Raw genomic sequence first — 16,843 nt, 5'->3', positions numbered from 1 at the left:
GAATGGTTTATAACACATTTAGAAATGATTAAATAAACCATTAATCATGTAATTACATGTCAAATGTTACCCAATCTGGTGACAGTATCAATATGACCACACATTCACGATTAATACTTGTGGCCGAGATCATAGCAGACAAACAATGACACATTTTGGGGGAAGTTGAAGTGGAAAGCACCTTCTAATAGATTCGTATCACAGTGACGTGTAGACTGCCACTCATCTGGGCTCTCAGTCCCCATGGGTTTGGGCTTTTCTAGTGAGACTAGAATCAGGTATTCCCCTGCAGGAGTTAGTGGTGGTCTTTAGTTACCCCCCAAGAGACAGGTGGACACAGGCAAGGCGGTTAGAGTACTAATGTACATGTGGACCCTGGAGAGGTGAGTGGCAGAGCAAACCTCAGTGGCTTAACTGAGGACTTTCTAAATAATCATTCAAATGTGTTTGTGTGTGTGTGTGTTCATCTGGAAAAAGGAAACCAGAAACACTTTTGAGCAACCATGGAGGACATACCCATCAAGTGACCCTCACCTGGACTAGCCACACCTCCAACACTGAGGGCTCAAATCAAAGGTCACTTCAATCATTTCAGATTCTCCTGTTACACTTCGCCGGTGCGACTTAACAGCAACACACCACACATAAAAGCCAGACAACATTAGACCACTTGAATATACTGTATGAATGAACACCACACATACTAAACTGTGAGCCATGTCCAGAGTCGAGGCTTTTGAGGATCCTGACCCCCGTTCCCAGCTCAAGGAATTCCGCACGGACATCTCCATGGTGATTGATGATCCCTTCCCACTGCTCTATGGGTTGGTGGACCGCAGCATCATCAGCGACCAAATTCTGAAGGTGAGCTATGGGGAGTATATAATAATAATGGTATATTTCATATTGATGTAAGAGCTCTTATGGAGAAAGTTTGAGCATTTCCTGATGTTAGCTTGGACGGAGGTCTTGTTCAATTATAATATTTTCTCTTCAATACATTGCCTTGTAGATTGTCTCTCGTAACAGCCTTAACTGATTTTGTTCTGGGTGCTGAGAAGACCTTGCAGATCATCTAAATCTGATTCTTATCTATCAACAACAACAAAAAAATTGGTGTATATTTCACTCTGTACCATTTTCTACAGTACATGGAACATTGAATGACAGTTGGTAGAGCATGGCACTTGCAACATCAGGATAGTGGGTTCAATTCCCGGCACTAGCCCCAAGTAAAAATGTATGCCCGCATCACTGTAAGTCGCCTTGGATAAAATTGTTTGCTAAAAAGTATTATTATCATAAAAATTTGCTATGACCACCCATAGGATACCCTGGAGAGGGAGGGCAGAGAGGGGATCCACAAGGCCATGTACTCCCTGCTTTCCTGGCTCCTGGAGCAGAATAGGACTACCATCCAGGCCTTCTGGACCAACCTGGCCAAGGACTACAACCAGCACAGCTACCCAAGACTGCAGGCCCTCCTGACCAGCATTCAACCAGGTTGGTAACCCCATTTTAAGCAGTTTCTCATCCTGTGGCACTAGAACCTCTGAGGGTACTTGGTTTATCCTCAGGGGGTACTTGGGGTAGTGATCAATTGCATATGAGGGGGTACTTTGGGCAGAGAAAAACAGTTGATTGAAAGGCTGTGTCCCTGAAGTGAGGGAGTTGAGTTGAAGTGACATTGGAGCGTCTTAAGGATCCGACCCTTTTTTTCAATTTTCGCCTAAAATGACATACCAAATCTGCCTGTAGCTCAGGACTTGAAGCAAGGATATGCATATTCTTGACACCATTTCAAAGGAAACACTTTGAAGTTTGTGGAAATGTGAAATTAATGTAGGAGAATATAACACATTAGATCTGGTAAAAGATAATACAAAGAAAAAAAATGCAAGAGAAAGGCCATAATGAATTATTCCAGCCCAGGCATAATTTAGATTTTGGCCACTAGATGGCAGCAGTGTATGTGCAAAGTTTTAGACTGATCAAATGAACCATTGCATATCTGTTCAAAATGTTGTATCAAGACTGCACAAATGTGCCTAATTAGTTTATTAATATATTGTCAAGTTCATAATTGTGCACTCTCCTCAATAGCATGGTATTCTTTCACTGTAAAAGTTACTGTGAATTGGACAGTGCGGTTAGATTAACAAGAATTTAAGTTTATTATAATTATAATTTATTCTGTGGGTGGTGTTCCATTTTGTCAGGTAGGGAGATGGTGGTCTCAAAGCAGGGGAAGAGATCCCCACGAGGGTCTCGAGAGTCCCACAGCAGGAAGAGGGGCCTGGGGGAGAGACACCCTCATCACCCTCACCACTCTCAGCACCACGGAAAAAGTAACAACAGTTTAGGTGTGATATAAGATATTGTACCAGATACCTATTATAATGCACTCCGTAACCATATGACAACAAGTTGTACTACAATATATTCAAAACTCAAGTGTTTCTTTATTTTATTTTATTTTATTTTTTTACCCCCTTTTCTCCCCAATTTCGTGGTATCCAATTGTTAGTAGTTACTATCTTGTCTCATGGCTACAACTCCCGTACGGGCTCGGGAGAGACAAAGGTCGAAAGCCATGCATTCTCCGAAACACAACCCAACCAAGCTGCACTGCTTCTTAACACAGTGCACATCCAACCCGGAAGCCAGCCTCACCAATGTGTCGGAGGAAACACTGTGCACCTGGCTACCATGGTTAGCGCGTACTGCACCCGGCCCGCCACAGGAGTCGCTGGTGCGCGATGAGACAGGGATATCCCTACCGGCCAAACCCTCCCAAACCCGGAAGACGCTAGGCCAATTGTGCGTCGCCCCACGGACCTCCCATTCGCGGCCGGCTGCGACAGAGCCTGGGCGCGAACCCAGAGTCTCTGGTGGCACAACTAGCGCTGCGATGAAAACTCAAGTGTTTCTTAACCAAGCTCATTATACATGTTTTGGTGTCATTGTTCCAGGTGGCAAAGTGAAGTCGGTGAAGAAAAGTGAAGGTGCTGCAGTGGTCTCTCAGATACCTGCTGGAAAGGGTCATCAAATCTGTTTGATATTCCATTCTCTGTTTGTGATTCTGTGATGATTTGGGGAAGGCACAAAATATTTGATATCAGCCTAAATTTATCAACATCATCACTATAAACTGACCATTATTACTGTGCTATTACCATGTAGCAGGTGTCCAGGCGGTGTCCACCTCGGTCCAGAGGGCAGTCACTCTGTCGTCCAGTGAGCTGCCGGTCAGCTGCGGGGCCAGAGAGGAGATCCTCATCAAACAGGTGTTTGGATCTGGTGAGTAACACTGGAATCACAACACTATCCTGACCACAACCCTAACCTGATGACTGTAAACCTTGTGTTGCAAGTTCAAATCAAATCAAATTTTATTTGCACATACACGTGTTTAGCAGATGTTATTGTGGGTGTAGCAAAATGCTTGTGTGTCTAGCTCCAACCGTACAGTAATATCTAACAAGTAATATCTAACCATTTCCAACAATACCCAAATCACACATATCTAAGTAAAGGAATGGAATTAAGAATAAATTAATATATGGATGAGCAAAATCAGAGCGGCATAGACTAAGATACAGTAGAATAGAATAGAATACAGTATATACATATGAGATGAGTAATGCAAAATATGTAAACATTATTAAAATGACTAGTGTTCCATTTATTAAAGTGGCCAGTAATTTCAAGTCAATGTATATAGGCAGCAGCCTCTAATGTGCTAGTGATGGCTATTTAACAGTCTGATGGCCTTGAGATAGAAGCTGTTTTTCATTCTCTCGGTCCCAGCTTTGATGCACCTGTACTGACCTCGCCTTCTGGATGATAGCAGGGTGAACAAGCAGTAGCTTGGGTGGTTGTTGTCCTTGATTATCTTTTTGGCCTACCTGTGACATCTGGTGCTCTAGGTGTCCTGGAGGGCAGGTAATTTACCCCCGGTGATACTTTGGGCAGACCGCACCACCCTCTGGAGAGCCCTGCGGTTGCAGGTTGCTGTTGCGCCATCTTCAGCACACTGTCTGTGTGGGTGGACCATTTCAGTTTGTCAGTGATGTGTACACCGAGGAACTTGAAGCTTTCCAAATTCTCCACTGCGGTCCCAATGATGTGGATAGGGGGGTGATCCCTCTGCTGTTTCCTGAAGTTCACGATCATCTCCTTTGTTTTGTGGACTTTGAGTGAGAGATTATTTTCCTGGCACCACACTCCCAGAGCCTCCCTGTAGGCTGTATCGTCATTGTTGATAATCAAGCCTACTACTGTTTTGTCATCTGCAACTTGATGATTGAGTTGGAAGTGTGCATGGTTATGCAGTCATGGGTGTACAGGGAGTACAGGAGGGGGCTGAGCACGCACCCTTGTGGGGCCACAGTGTTGCGGATCAGTGAAGTGGATGTGTTGTTTCCTACCTTCACCACCTGGTGGAGGCCCGTAAGCTAATTGAAGTGGGTCTAGGGTGTGTCTAGGTTGACAGGGGATATGATCCTTGACTAGTCTCTCAAAGCACTTCATTACTACAGAAATGAGTGCTACGGGGCGATTGTCATTTAGTTCAGTTACCTTTGCTTTCTTGAGTACAGGAACAATGGTGGCCATCTTGAAGCATGTGGGGACAGCAGACTGGGATAGGGAGAGATTGAATATGTCTTTAAATACAACAGCCAGCTGGTCTGCACATGCTCTGGGAACGCAGCTAGGGATGCCATCTGGGCCGGCAGTCTTGCGAGGGTTAACACGCTTAAATGTCTTACTCACGTCGGCCATGGAGAAGGGGAGACCACAGTCCTTGGTAGAGTCGGTGGGACTGTGTTATCCTCAAAGTAGGCGAAGAAGGTGTTTAGCTTGTCCGGAAGCAAGATGCCGGTGTCAGCGATGTGTCTCTTCCTTTTCTAGTCTGTAGACCCTGCCACATATTGCTCGTGTCTGAGCTGTTGAATTGCGACTCCACTTTGTCTCTATACTGATATTTTGCCTGTTTGTTTGCCTTGCGGAGGGAATAACTGTCACACTCTGACCATGATTTGCGTTGTTTGTTTCTATGTTTTGTTTGGTCAGGGTGTGATAGGAGTGGGCATTCTATGTTGTATGTCTAGTTTGTCTATTTCTGTGTGTTTTGGCTTGATATGGTTCTCAATCAGTGGCAGGTGTTTGTCGTTGTCTCTGATTGGGAACCATATTTAGGTAGCCTGTGATGTATTGTAGTTCATGGGTTATTGTCTTATTGTCTTATTGTCTTTGTGTAGTTGCCTGTGTCTGCACTGGTTGTCATAGCGTCACGTTCTTTTTGTTGAAGTGTTCTTCGTGTTCTTCATTCATTAAAAGAAGAATGTATTCTAATCACGCTGCGCTTTGGTCTCCTCTTTACGACAATCATGACAATAACTACACTGTTTGTATTCTGCTATATTCCCAGTCACTTTGCCAGGGTTAAATGCGGTGGTTTGCGCTTTCAGTTTTGCGCGAATGCAGCCATCTATCCACGGTGTCTGATTAGGTTAGGTTTTAATAGTCACACGGGGTACAACATCTGCTATACACTTCCTGATAAACTCGCCATATCAGTCTATTCATCAATGTTTTTCTCAGAGGCTACCCGGAACAAATCCCAGTCCGCGTGATCAAGCAATCTTGAAGTGTGGATTCCAATTGGTCAGAGCAGCGTTGAATAGTCCTTAGCACGGGTACTTCCTGTTTCAGTTTCTGCCTATAGGATGGGAGGAGCAAAATGGTGTCGTGGTCAGATTTGCCGAAAGGTGGGCGGGGGAGGACCTTGTAGGCATCCTGAAAGTTGGAGTAGCAGTGGTCGAATGTTTTAGCAGCGCAAGTACTGCAGTCAATGTGTTGACAGAAATTTGGCAGCCTTTTTCTCAAATTTGCTTTGTTAAAATCCCCAGCTACAATAAATGCAGCCTCAGGATGTGGTTTCCAGTTTGTATGAAGTCCAGTCAAGTTCTTTGAGGGCCGTCGTGGCATCGGCTTGAAGGGGGATAGACACGGCTGTGACTATAACTGAAGAGAATTCTCTTGGTTAATAATACGGTCGGCATTTGATTATGAGGTATTCTAGGTTGTGTGAACAAAAGGACTTCATTTCCTGTATTTTATCACAATCACACCATGAGTCGTTAATCATGAAACAACACCGCCTTTCTTCTTCCCGTAGAGATATTTATTCATGTCTGCGTGATGAACTGAGAACCCAACTGCCTGGACTCAGACAGTATATCCCGAGTAAGCCATGTTTCCATGAAACAGAGTATGTTACAATCTCTGTTATCTCTCTGGAAAGAATTGCTCGCCCTGAGCTCGTCAACTTTATTATCCAGAAACTGAACATTAGCGAGTAATATACTCGGAAGCAGTGTGTGGTGTGCATGCCTCCTAAGTCGGACTAGAAGTCCGCTCCGAGTACCTCTCCTCCGCAGGCCGTGTTTTGGGTCGGCCTCTGGAATCAGTTCAATTGCCCTGGGGGGTACGAACAAAAGATCTGATTCGGGAAAGTCATATTCCTGTTCATAATGCTGGTAGTGCTGGTGAGTTACCGCCACTCTGATAACCATTAGTTCTGTAATAACACAAACAATTTTCTGGGCTAATAAAGTTAAATATAATACATACAAAAATAAAATACTGCAAAGTTTCCTAAGAGCTAGAAGCACGGCAGACCCCCACTGTCGGCACCAATTTATGAGCCAATAGAGAGTTTATAGGAGTGCACAGTAAATATGCATTGCAGTTGCGCTGTAAATATGTGGCTTATTGCACTTCCATATTAATTTGATTGTGTATTATTCTATGTTTTTATGTATTATGTACTTTTTCTTTTTAAGCACATAACCAAATGATTTATGATGGGATACTAAAGTTGATTTTAATCTAATCTAGATAGCCGTCAGCCAATGAACCTCCACAGACACCATAACACACCATCTCACCATAACAGGTTTCATTGTAGGCATTTAAATATTAAGAACAAAAGGGGCGAGTAGGACTACATTTTGTTGTCTTTCTACAGGAAGTGCCAAAAAGTGCATTAAAGTGGGTGGTGAGTATTACACCTCTGGGCCATTCGATGAGCTGACTGGAGGACACAAGACAAAGTCTGCAAATACTAAATACCACCACAAGGAGGAGTCCAGCACCAGGGTTAGAGACGTAAGTGACTGTTCAAGCAACATGGTTGTATTCATACATGATTTTCTCAGGTAAATAACCAATCATTTTGAGAGGGAGTGTGTTTCTGTATTTGCCTCATGTAGTTGACAAAGAAAATGCACATTCATCAACATTTACATTTACACATTGATTTGAAAATAGATTGTATATGAAAGATGAGTGTCTATCAGTGTGTGTGTGTGTGTGTATCCAGGCCCAGCGTAATGATGATGAGTGTGCAGTGTGTAAAGATGGAGGTGAGCTCATCTGTTGTGATGGCTGTCCCAGGGCCTACCACCTGACCTGCCTAGACCCTCCCCTCACCACAATACCAAGGTATACTTTATGTGGACAGAATCCTTACTTGACTTCTGTGCATATAACTTTGTTTTATTTGTGTGTGTTTTTTTTTTACATTAGGCCAACAAAAGTCAGAATCTTTCATAAGACCCAAGCTTTGTTCCTTTCTCTAGTGGCACTTGGCGCTGTCAATCATGCCATAGCAATAAGGTGAGAAGAGAGAGAATCTACCCAGTACTACCTGTTCAGGTCAGTGTCAAAAGTTGGTATTTTCTTCAATATCATATAATTTTACTTCCACTACTATTTCTATTACTTCCACCCTATGACATTGAGGTATAATGGTTCTACCTCAGTATGATATTGCGGTATATGTTTTTTAACTCAGTATGATATTGTGGTATTAACGGTCTACCTCAGTATGATATTGAGGTATAATGGTTCCAACTCGGTATTACGGTTCTACCTCATGATGATGAGGTATAATGGTTCTACCCTGGGGTTGGAACCGGTTCAGGGAACAGAACAGAAAACCGGAAAAGAAGAGAACATTTCAACAAATGGAAACAGAATCGGGAACAAAAGTGATCTTATAGTGTTCCGGAACATAAGCACTTTTTTAAAAGCATGAGCCAACTCTTGGATGTTCAAAGTTATGTAATTAAGGATAATTATGTAATTCACTGAAGTAACCATAGGCCTGCTAATATCCTTAACACATTATAATGCACGTCGTATCATGATGCCTAGCGCTTCAAGCCAAGCCTCCTTAATGTCCACCTCTCTCTCTCACTCCCACCTGCACAAGGAGTGGAATGTTACAGAGACCGGAACTCAGACTAGTAAACAACTAGCTTGCCCAGTCCATAGCCAGCTGCTCTATCCGCACTGATTTGTGGAGTTATTTGTCGAGCTAAATGTAAAAAAACATGTCTATTTCGCAGGTTGAAGAAGGAACTTAACGGAACTCTATAAACAGCTACTTTTTTGGGGTTCGAAACGGTTCAGAACTTTATTATGCTGGTGGGAACAGTGGAACGGAACAGAATTTTGGGGGGGTTCTATTCAGAATGAAATGATTGGAAAATATATTTAGGTTCCAAGCCCTGTTTCTACCCCAATATGAACATTGAGGCATAACGGTTCTAACTCACTATGACGTTGATGTGAAAGAGTTATACCACATTATGATATTGAGGTATAACGGTTCTACCTCAGTATGACATTGAGGCATAACGGTTCGATCTCAGTATGATACTGAGGTATGACAGTTCTCGTCTTCTCTCCCATAGCCCTTGGCTCAGAGCCAGTTGACAGAGACCAGCTCCAGTAACTCCACCATCGACTTCTCCTTCTTCTCTTCCTTATCCTCTACCTCTCTCTCCGGCGTCACCACAACCAAGAGCGGTCAGGTCTGTGCATATCAGGTGATTCTTTATTTTTGTGGTCTTTAGTCTCCTCCAATTGTCTATTGTATTTTCTCTCTTTTTCTCCAAACGGTTAGTGTCATCGTTAGTCATTTCAAAGTCTCTTTCAGATTAGTTTGTGCAATTTATAATAACACCTTGTAATAAAGCTTGTATAATGATTAGTACATAGTTTATTCATCATTTATTAAATCATTACTTTATGTTTGTGTTTCGAGTGACCAGTGTCATTTCTCACAAAAAGGCGGACATGCCATTGGTAGACATCGCCATTGGTAGACATTCCCAGCAGTACCTGATGCTCTTTAAAATAGCCTAGAACATATCAATGGTAAAAGAGTAAGGACACAACATATCAAATCATATCCAATCCAATTTTATTTGTCACATACACATGGTTAGCAGATGTTAATGCAAGTGTAGCGAAATGCTTGTGCTTCTATTTCCGACAATGCAATAATAACCAACGAGTAATCTAACCTAACAATTCCACAACTACCTTATACACACAAGTGTAAAGGGATAAAGAATATGTACATAAAGATATATGAATGGGTGATGGTACAGAACGGCATAGGCAAGATGCAGTAGAGGGTATCGAGTACAGTATATACATATGAGATGAGTAATGTAGGGTATGTAAACATGATATTAAGTGGCTAGTGATACATTTTTTACATGTATGGCAGCAGCCACTCAATGTTAGTGGTGGCTGTTTAACAGTCTGATGGCCTTGAGATAGAAGCTGTTTTTCAGTCTCTCGGTCCCTGCTTTGATGCACCTGTACTGACCTCGCCTTCGTGGTTGTTGTCCTTGATGATCTTTATGGCCTTCCTGTGTTATCGGGTGGTGTAGGTGTCCTGGAGGGCAGGTAGTTTGCCCCCGTGATGCGTTGTGCAGACCTTACTACCCTCTGGGGAGCCTTACAGTTGTGGGCGGAGTAGTTGCCGTTCCAGGCTGTGATACAGCCCGACAGGATGCTCTCGATTGTGCATCTGTAAAAGTTTGTGAGTGCTTTTGGTGACAAGCCAAATATCTTCAGCCTCCTGAGGTTGAAGAGGTGCTGCTGCGCCTTCTTCACCACGCTGTCTATGTGGGTGGACCAATTCAATTTGTCCGTGATGTGTACGCCAAGGAACTTAAAACTTTCTACCCTCTCCACTACTGTCCCGTCAATTTGGATAGGGGGCTCTGCTGTTTCCTGAAGTCCACGATCATCTCCTTTGTTTTGTTGACGTTGAGTGTGAGGTTATTTTCCTGACACCACACTCCGAGGGCCCTCACCTCCTCCCTGTAGGCCGTCTCGTCGTTGTTGGTAATCAAGCCTACCACTGTAGTGTCGTCTGCAAACTTGATGATTGAGTTGGAGGCGTGCATGGCCACGCAGTCTTTGGTGAACAGGGAGTACAGGAGAGGGCTCAGAACGCACCCTTGTGGGGCCCCAGTGTTGAGGATCAGTGGGGTGGAGATGTTGTTACCTACCCTCCCACCTGGGGGCGGCCCGTCAGGAAGTCCAGTACCCAGTTGCACAGGGCGGGGTTGAGACCCAGGGTCTTGAGCTTGTGGACGAGTTTGGAGGGTACTATGGTGTTAAATGCTGAGCTGTAGTCGATGAACAGCATTCTCACATAGGTATTCCTCTTGTCCAGATGGGTTAGGGCAGTGTGCAGTGTGGTTGCTGTTGCATTGTCTGTTGCGTTGTCTATTGGGGCGGTAAGAAAATTGGAGTGGATCTAGGTTGTCAGGTAGGGTAGAGGTGATATGGTCCTTGACTAGTCTCTCAAAACACTTCATGATGACGGAAGTGAGTGATATGGGGCGGCAGTCGTTTAGCTCAGTTACCTTAGCTTTCTTGGGAACAGGAACAATGGTGGCCCTCTTGAAGCATGTGGGAACAGCAGACTGGAATAAAGATTGATTGAATATGTCCGTAAACACCAGCCAGCTGGTCTGCGCATGCTCTGAGGACGCGCCTGGGGATGCCACCTGGGCCTGCAGACACGTTTAAATGTTTTACTCACGTCGGCTGCAGTGAAGGAGAGTCCGCAGGTTTTGGTAGCGGGCCGTGTCAGTGGCACTGTATTGTCCACAAAGCGAGCAAAGAAGTTGTTTAGTCTGTCTGGGAGCAAAACATCCTGGTCCGCAACGGGGCTGGTTTTCTTTTTGTAATCCGTGATTGACTGTAGACCCTGCCACATACCTCTTGTGTCTGAGCTGTTGAATTACGAATCTACTTTGTCTCTATACTGAAGCTTAGCTTGTTTGATTGCTTTGCGGAGGGAATAGCTACACTGTTTGTATTCGGTCATTTCACTCAGTTTAAAACTGTTCCAAGGACATGGGGATGAGTTGTAATCCAAATGTTTTGCGGTTGTTGCCAACCTCGAACAAATCACAGGGAGATAGTCGACACACGACCGCTGACCATAACGGCCCGTTTTTCTCTAGTGGATTTTTAATCCTTCATTTACTAGTGATATGTGACTGAGGTAGAATGTTATATGTATGACTTGCTAGTAGAAATGTGGCATGTACAACCTTTAAATGCTTCCAGTGCTTCAGTCTTTTAAGCGCAGACTATTTTCACATTTGCTTTGTTTGGGGGCACTTTTACTGAGCCTTTAGAAGTTAGTAACTCTTTCCACATAATGTGATAGCAGTCTATTGACTGCTCCAATGAGTGACTGCAATCAACGCATTGATTTTGGTAGAAAAGTCAATGCCAATAAATGATAATATTAGCATTTTCAGATGAAAAACGTTATTTTTCTCTGCATAGAATGTGTCTGAATTTAGACATCACACTACTACAACAGTGTGACTGTCTTGAAATCACATTTTTTTAGATAGTGCCTTAAACATCTTCTGTAGTGTGTGCTTATTGTTTTACCATTGACATGTTCTAGACTATTTTGAGCATCAGGTACTGCTGGAATGTCTAACAATGGCATGTCCATCTTTTTGTAAGAAATTACACTGGTCAATCAAAACATTCATAAAGTCTAATTAGCTCTCACTTTAGATGAGGCCCTGCAAAAATACTTTACTAATGATTAGTGCATGGTTTGTAAGGACCCATATTAAAAAGCTTAAAAGTTGCTTATAAATGTTTCTATAACCGGTTGGTCAAAACAAGCATTGTGGTTGGTTGAGATGTGTTCTAAGCCATACTGAAAAACCTGTTTAGCACAGGTAGGCCTAAGATGCAAAAAATGGGTATCTTGTTTTCTGTTCCATCTGAGAAATCCCTGTGCATCAACTGTCCCATCAGTCCTAATCATTAACTTGATCTCCACTGTAAAAATCATCTAGACATTTTTTCCCCATTGCTTCTCGCCTAACATTTGGTTTGAAACAACGGAGGGAAAGTTTGTACCAACTTTTATGTAGGTTTCTCGACATTTGCAACATTGTTTCAATACTAAAATTTGATCTCCACCGTCCTATTAAGAATTAACGTGTCAGGACGAGACGGACATATTTTCTCAGTCAGTTGAAATCATGAATCAGCATCATTTTTATGGATATATAAAAAGAAATGTCAATAGAAGAACAGGTCAAACTAAATGAAATGCAGCTGCTTTGCTGTGTTAGCCATAGTTAGCTAGCTAGCAAGCAAGGGATAAGAGCGTTGCCAGATAGCATGGCAATAGAACATCTAGAACAAACGTCCATGGATAGACAACAAAAATACTTCACGAATGGTTTGCTGTCTTACCAGCTTCAGTTTGAAATGATTACATTAGCTGTGTATTTGGCTAGCTCCTCTGAACAGTGTCTTGAAGAGAGAGCACATTTTCTATGCCAAGTGAAATCACGCATCATTAGCTCATTGCCATGGATGTATCCAAAACAGCTTAAACAAATGCAAATTCCGCTACTTTGCTGATATTTTAGCTGCACTGTCTGACCTGAATGTGTTAGCTGTAGTTGGCTAGCTAGCAAGGGATAAGAGCGTTGTCAGCAGGCATGGCAACCAAACATTTAGAACGACTGATATAGATATAGAACAAAAAGACTGGGTTGTGTCTATGGCAACCTAACCGATAGATTGATGGCAACCTAACGGCTTACAACCATAGATGTGTCGGTACCAGGCCTATATTTTCATTGAGTGCTGAAATAGTAGCCTGACTGCATTTATAAAAATACAAATTTTATTTAATAGGAAACCCATATTAGAAAAGCAACTGTACACATTCGAGGTTGTGCAAAACAACTTTTTTTAACATGGCTGTGCTAAAAAACAGTAGTTTAGTACGCATTCTCGTGTGCAATTGCATTAGTGAATAACTAGCTTACTAACATTACCTAATGTGTGAGTAATGATTTATAGATGATGAATAAACTATTTACTATTTCATTATACATGCTTTATGACAAGGTGTTATAAGTGCTACAGTATAAATGCTACAGTATGCTAACAGTGTGTGTGTGTGTGTGTGTGTGTGTGTGTGTGTGTGTGTGTGTGTGTGTGTGTGTGTGTGTGTGTGTGTGTGTGTGTGTGTGTGTGTGTGTGCGTGTGCGTGTGCGTGCGTGCGTGTGCGTGTGTGCATTTGTGTGTACCAGTGTGCAGGTGGCGAGGTGGTGGAGGTCAGGGAGACATGTGGGGTTTGCCTTCTCAGTGGAGGAGACCTGACCCTCTGTCTCCAGTGCCTACAGAAGTACCACACCTACTGCCACTTCCCAAAGTAAGACCACCTCTAAATCCATCTCGTCCCACCTCTGAGTATTACTCTTTTAATCTATCAAGTCATATCTTCTGTTTCTGATAGTGTATTCACCAGTTCATTCAATATTATAAGCTGCACCATCTATTTTCTAAAAGCAACAGCGTTCTTTACTGTACATCAACTGAAAGTTTGCGGTCACGTGATCATTTGTGTGACGCTAATGGCTACTAATGGCTAGTAATGGAACGTTCAACAGCATATCAGTCAGCATTCCTCTGTCTTTGTCTGTGACAGTGGGAGGTCCATCTGCTCCTCCTGCAGTAGGCCCTGGGGCAGCTCAACAGACAGAGAGGCGGAATCCAAGGGCTTACAGGTACAGTGTGTGTGTGTGTGTGTGTGTGTGTGTGTGTGTGTGTGTGTGTGTGTGTGTGTGTGTGTGTGTGTGTGTGTGTGTGTGTGTGTGTGTGTGTGTGTGTGTGTGTGTGTGTGTGGTCATTATACAGTCTTATTTTCTCTCTCAACCACTGTACACCCAGGTTGGTCTGACTCCACACACTCAGGAGCACTCCTCTCTCTCAGAGCCCATCCTACACAAGGATGAACTAGACTCCATCATGGGAGAGGTGAATCAGACTTTCATGTGAATCAAGATAAGTGATATAAGATGTGAATAACATGTCATTACATCCCTCCGCTATTTCATATAGAGAAAGTTATCTCTATTATGTCTATTGTCTATCTCTCGGTGATAGACAATAGACATGTCTGTGGCAGGGAACTATTATTTAATGATGTTCTATATTTGTCCTCTTTCAGCAGAGCTCCATAGATGGGATCCTGCAGTGGGCTTTCCATAACATCTCCAGGCCTCTCTCGGACACTCAGGGCTACTTCCAATGACATACACACGCACACATAACAAGCTCAAAACACATGTTATGATCTCACACAAACACAATCCCTCTATCTATCTCTCTCCTCCTTAAAAGAAGGATCCACAGTTCAACATAACAGATGATTTCATTTCTATTGCTCCAGACACTGAGAATGCCTCAGTTCTAGAATTTCTTGAAGACCGTCACTTAGCTCAGGAATGTTGTTTTTGTACATTTTCAGGAGTTTAGCATAACTCCACGAGGGATGCAGTGCAATGGGCGTTTATTCTCGACGGGACATTAAAGAAACCGTCTCCTAGCGAGGGCTCACTTCTCATAGGCTAGATGTCATGTAGTAAATCTGGGACACTCAAATGAATATGATATGTTACGTTTGGTACGGTTACTTAATTAAGGCTAAAATGAAAGTAGAGTGGTTGGTCGGGGTGGATGGATGGACACATAAGCAAACGTCTAGCAAACCAAAGGTTGCGTGTTAGAATCTCACCACAGACAACTGTAACATTGTAGCAACTGCAACTACTTACTACTCTAAACCTAACCTTAACCCCTAACCCCTAGCTTAGCTAACGCTAGCCACCTAGCTAACTTCAGCCACGAGAAATTGGAATTCATGACATATCATACATTTTGCAAATCTGTAACATATTGTACAAATTGCAAATCCTGTAACGTATCATAGAAATGGTCATTCTTAACATATCATACGAAATGGATGACGGACATCCACAAATGAACACATACCATACAGTTTAATGGGGTGTTCCCATTAAACTGAGTGGTTGCGGATAAAAGGCTGTGGGTGATGACGTAGTGCACATAAAAAGATCTTTCAATTCCCATGTATCGCATTTTCCCCTCTACTGTTGGTTTTGGTCTGTTAAAATGTTGTGACCACTCTAGTCATGGCAAGTGCGCTCCAGCCATTAAAGGTTGGATCAAAACCTGGTTAGTGAGTCACTCAATCTATGAAAGGCCCAACATCATGTACAATTTGTCATGCTTCATTGAAACCAAACATTTGTGATAACTCTCAATAAACCGTATCACCAGCACTGTTTAAAAAATAACTCAATGTCTTTTTGGAGGCCCGTCAGAAGAGTGACTCTGAAGGAGAGAGAGAGAGACAGGGGAACTTGCCAAGGCATAGAGCAGGGGGACGTTGCCATTCTTCTTATTTCCAAAACAAACAGGAGATGTGAACATTGTGAACCAGATGGGTTTAATGTATCTGGTATTTGCACAAGATCAGGCCTGGATGTACCCTGGCTCTGTTAAGTTCTGCAACCCTCTATGTCATGTGTTTCCACTGTTTTTCAATAGTAATTTGCCAATCTTAGATAATATTAAAATATTAGCCATTTCTGAGACTCACTTAAACAGTACCGTTGATGATACAGCAGTAGGAATACAAGGATATAACATCTATAGAAAATACAGGAATGTCTATGGGGGAGGTGTTGCTAAATATAGTACCAATCAAAAGATTGGACACACCTACTCATACAATGTTTTTTCTTTATTTTTACTATTTTCTACATTGTAGAATAATAGGGAAGACATCAAAACTATGAAATAACACATATGAAATCATGTAGTAACCGAAAAAAAGTGTTAAACAAATCTAAATATATTTTATGTTTTAGATTCTTCAAAGTAGCCACCCATTGGTGGGGCTATCATTTGTTTTTCAATTGGACAATGACCCAACACACCTCCAGGCTGTGTAAGGGCTATTTGCCCATGAAGGAGCGTGATGGAGTGCTGCATCAGATGACCTGGCCTCCGCACCCAACTTCAACCAAATTGAGATAGCTTGGGATGAGTTGGACTGCAGAGTGAAGGAAAAGCAGCCAACAAGTGCTCAGCACAGTCTTCTAACAAGACTGTTAGAAAAGCATTCCAGCTGAAGCTGGTTGAGAGAATGTCAAGAGTGTTCAAAGTTGTCATCAAGGCAAAGGGTGGCTACTTTGAAGAATCTCAAATATAATATATATTTGTTTAATTAACACTTTTTTGGTTACTAGATGATTCCATATGTGTTATTTCAGTGTAGAAAATAGTAAAAATAATGAAAAACCCTTGAATGACTAGGTGTGTCCAAACGTTTGACTGGTACTGTATATATTCAGAGCCATATTCCTGTAAAGATCAGAGAGGATCTCATGACAAATGAAGTAGAAGTGCCTGCCTCACCTGCCTCATCTGAAGCCTCTTCTTTTAGTGTGCCGCTATAGACCACCAAGTGAAAACTGTCAGTATCTGGAGAATATATATGTGATGTTTGATAAGGTCTCTGATGCTAACAGATACATTTATTTTCTTGGTGACCTTTTTTATTTTTAAATGTTTTATTTCACCTTTATTTAAC

General features: G+C 42.5%; 1 protein-coding gene across 1 annotated transcript; it reads left to right on the top strand.

The window, feature by feature from the left end:
• Window positions 1-475: 475 nt before the first annotated feature.
• Window positions 476-15,893, top strand: aire (autoimmune regulator). The gene is made up of 12 exons (XM_042329575.1): window positions 476-864; window positions 1,329-1,503; window positions 2,220-2,348; window positions 3,184-3,300; window positions 7,037-7,176; window positions 7,391-7,512; window positions 7,650-7,719; window positions 8,781-8,903; window positions 13,473-13,594; window positions 13,871-13,949; window positions 14,113-14,199; window positions 14,393-15,893. Exons 1-12 carry the CDS (start codon window positions 718-720, stop codon window positions 14,474-14,476), a joined length of 1,395 nt encoding a protein of 464 aa, XP_042185509.1. The 5' UTR covers window positions 476-717; the 3' UTR covers window positions 14,477-15,893.
• Window positions 15,894-16,843: the final 950 nt, after the last annotated feature.

The sequence above is a fragment of the Oncorhynchus tshawytscha genome, linkage group LG10, assembly GCF_018296145.1.
Source record: "Oncorhynchus tshawytscha isolate Ot180627B linkage group LG10, Otsh_v2.0, whole genome shotgun sequence".
Classification (NCBI taxonomy): Eukaryota; Metazoa; Chordata; class Actinopteri; order Salmoniformes; family Salmonidae; genus Oncorhynchus; species Oncorhynchus tshawytscha.
Note: the sequence above shows the minus strand (reverse complement) of the source record. Positions and strands in the feature narration are given on the sequence as shown.

Excerpts from the sequence above, each read along its gene's own strand:
- aire (XM_042329575.1), top strand. The coding sequence starts at position 718 with ATGTCCAGAGTCGAGGCTTTTGAGGATCCTGACCCCCGTTCCCAGCTC. Across the intron at positions 7,177-7,390 it reads CCAGCACCAGGGTTAGAGAC|GCCCAGCGTAATGATGATGA; the intron begins GTAAGTGACTGT and ends GTGTGTATCCAG. Across the intron at positions 13,950-14,112 it reads CGGAATCCAAGGGCTTACAG|GTTGGTCTGACTCCACACAC; the intron begins GTACAGTGTGTG and ends CTGTACACCCAG.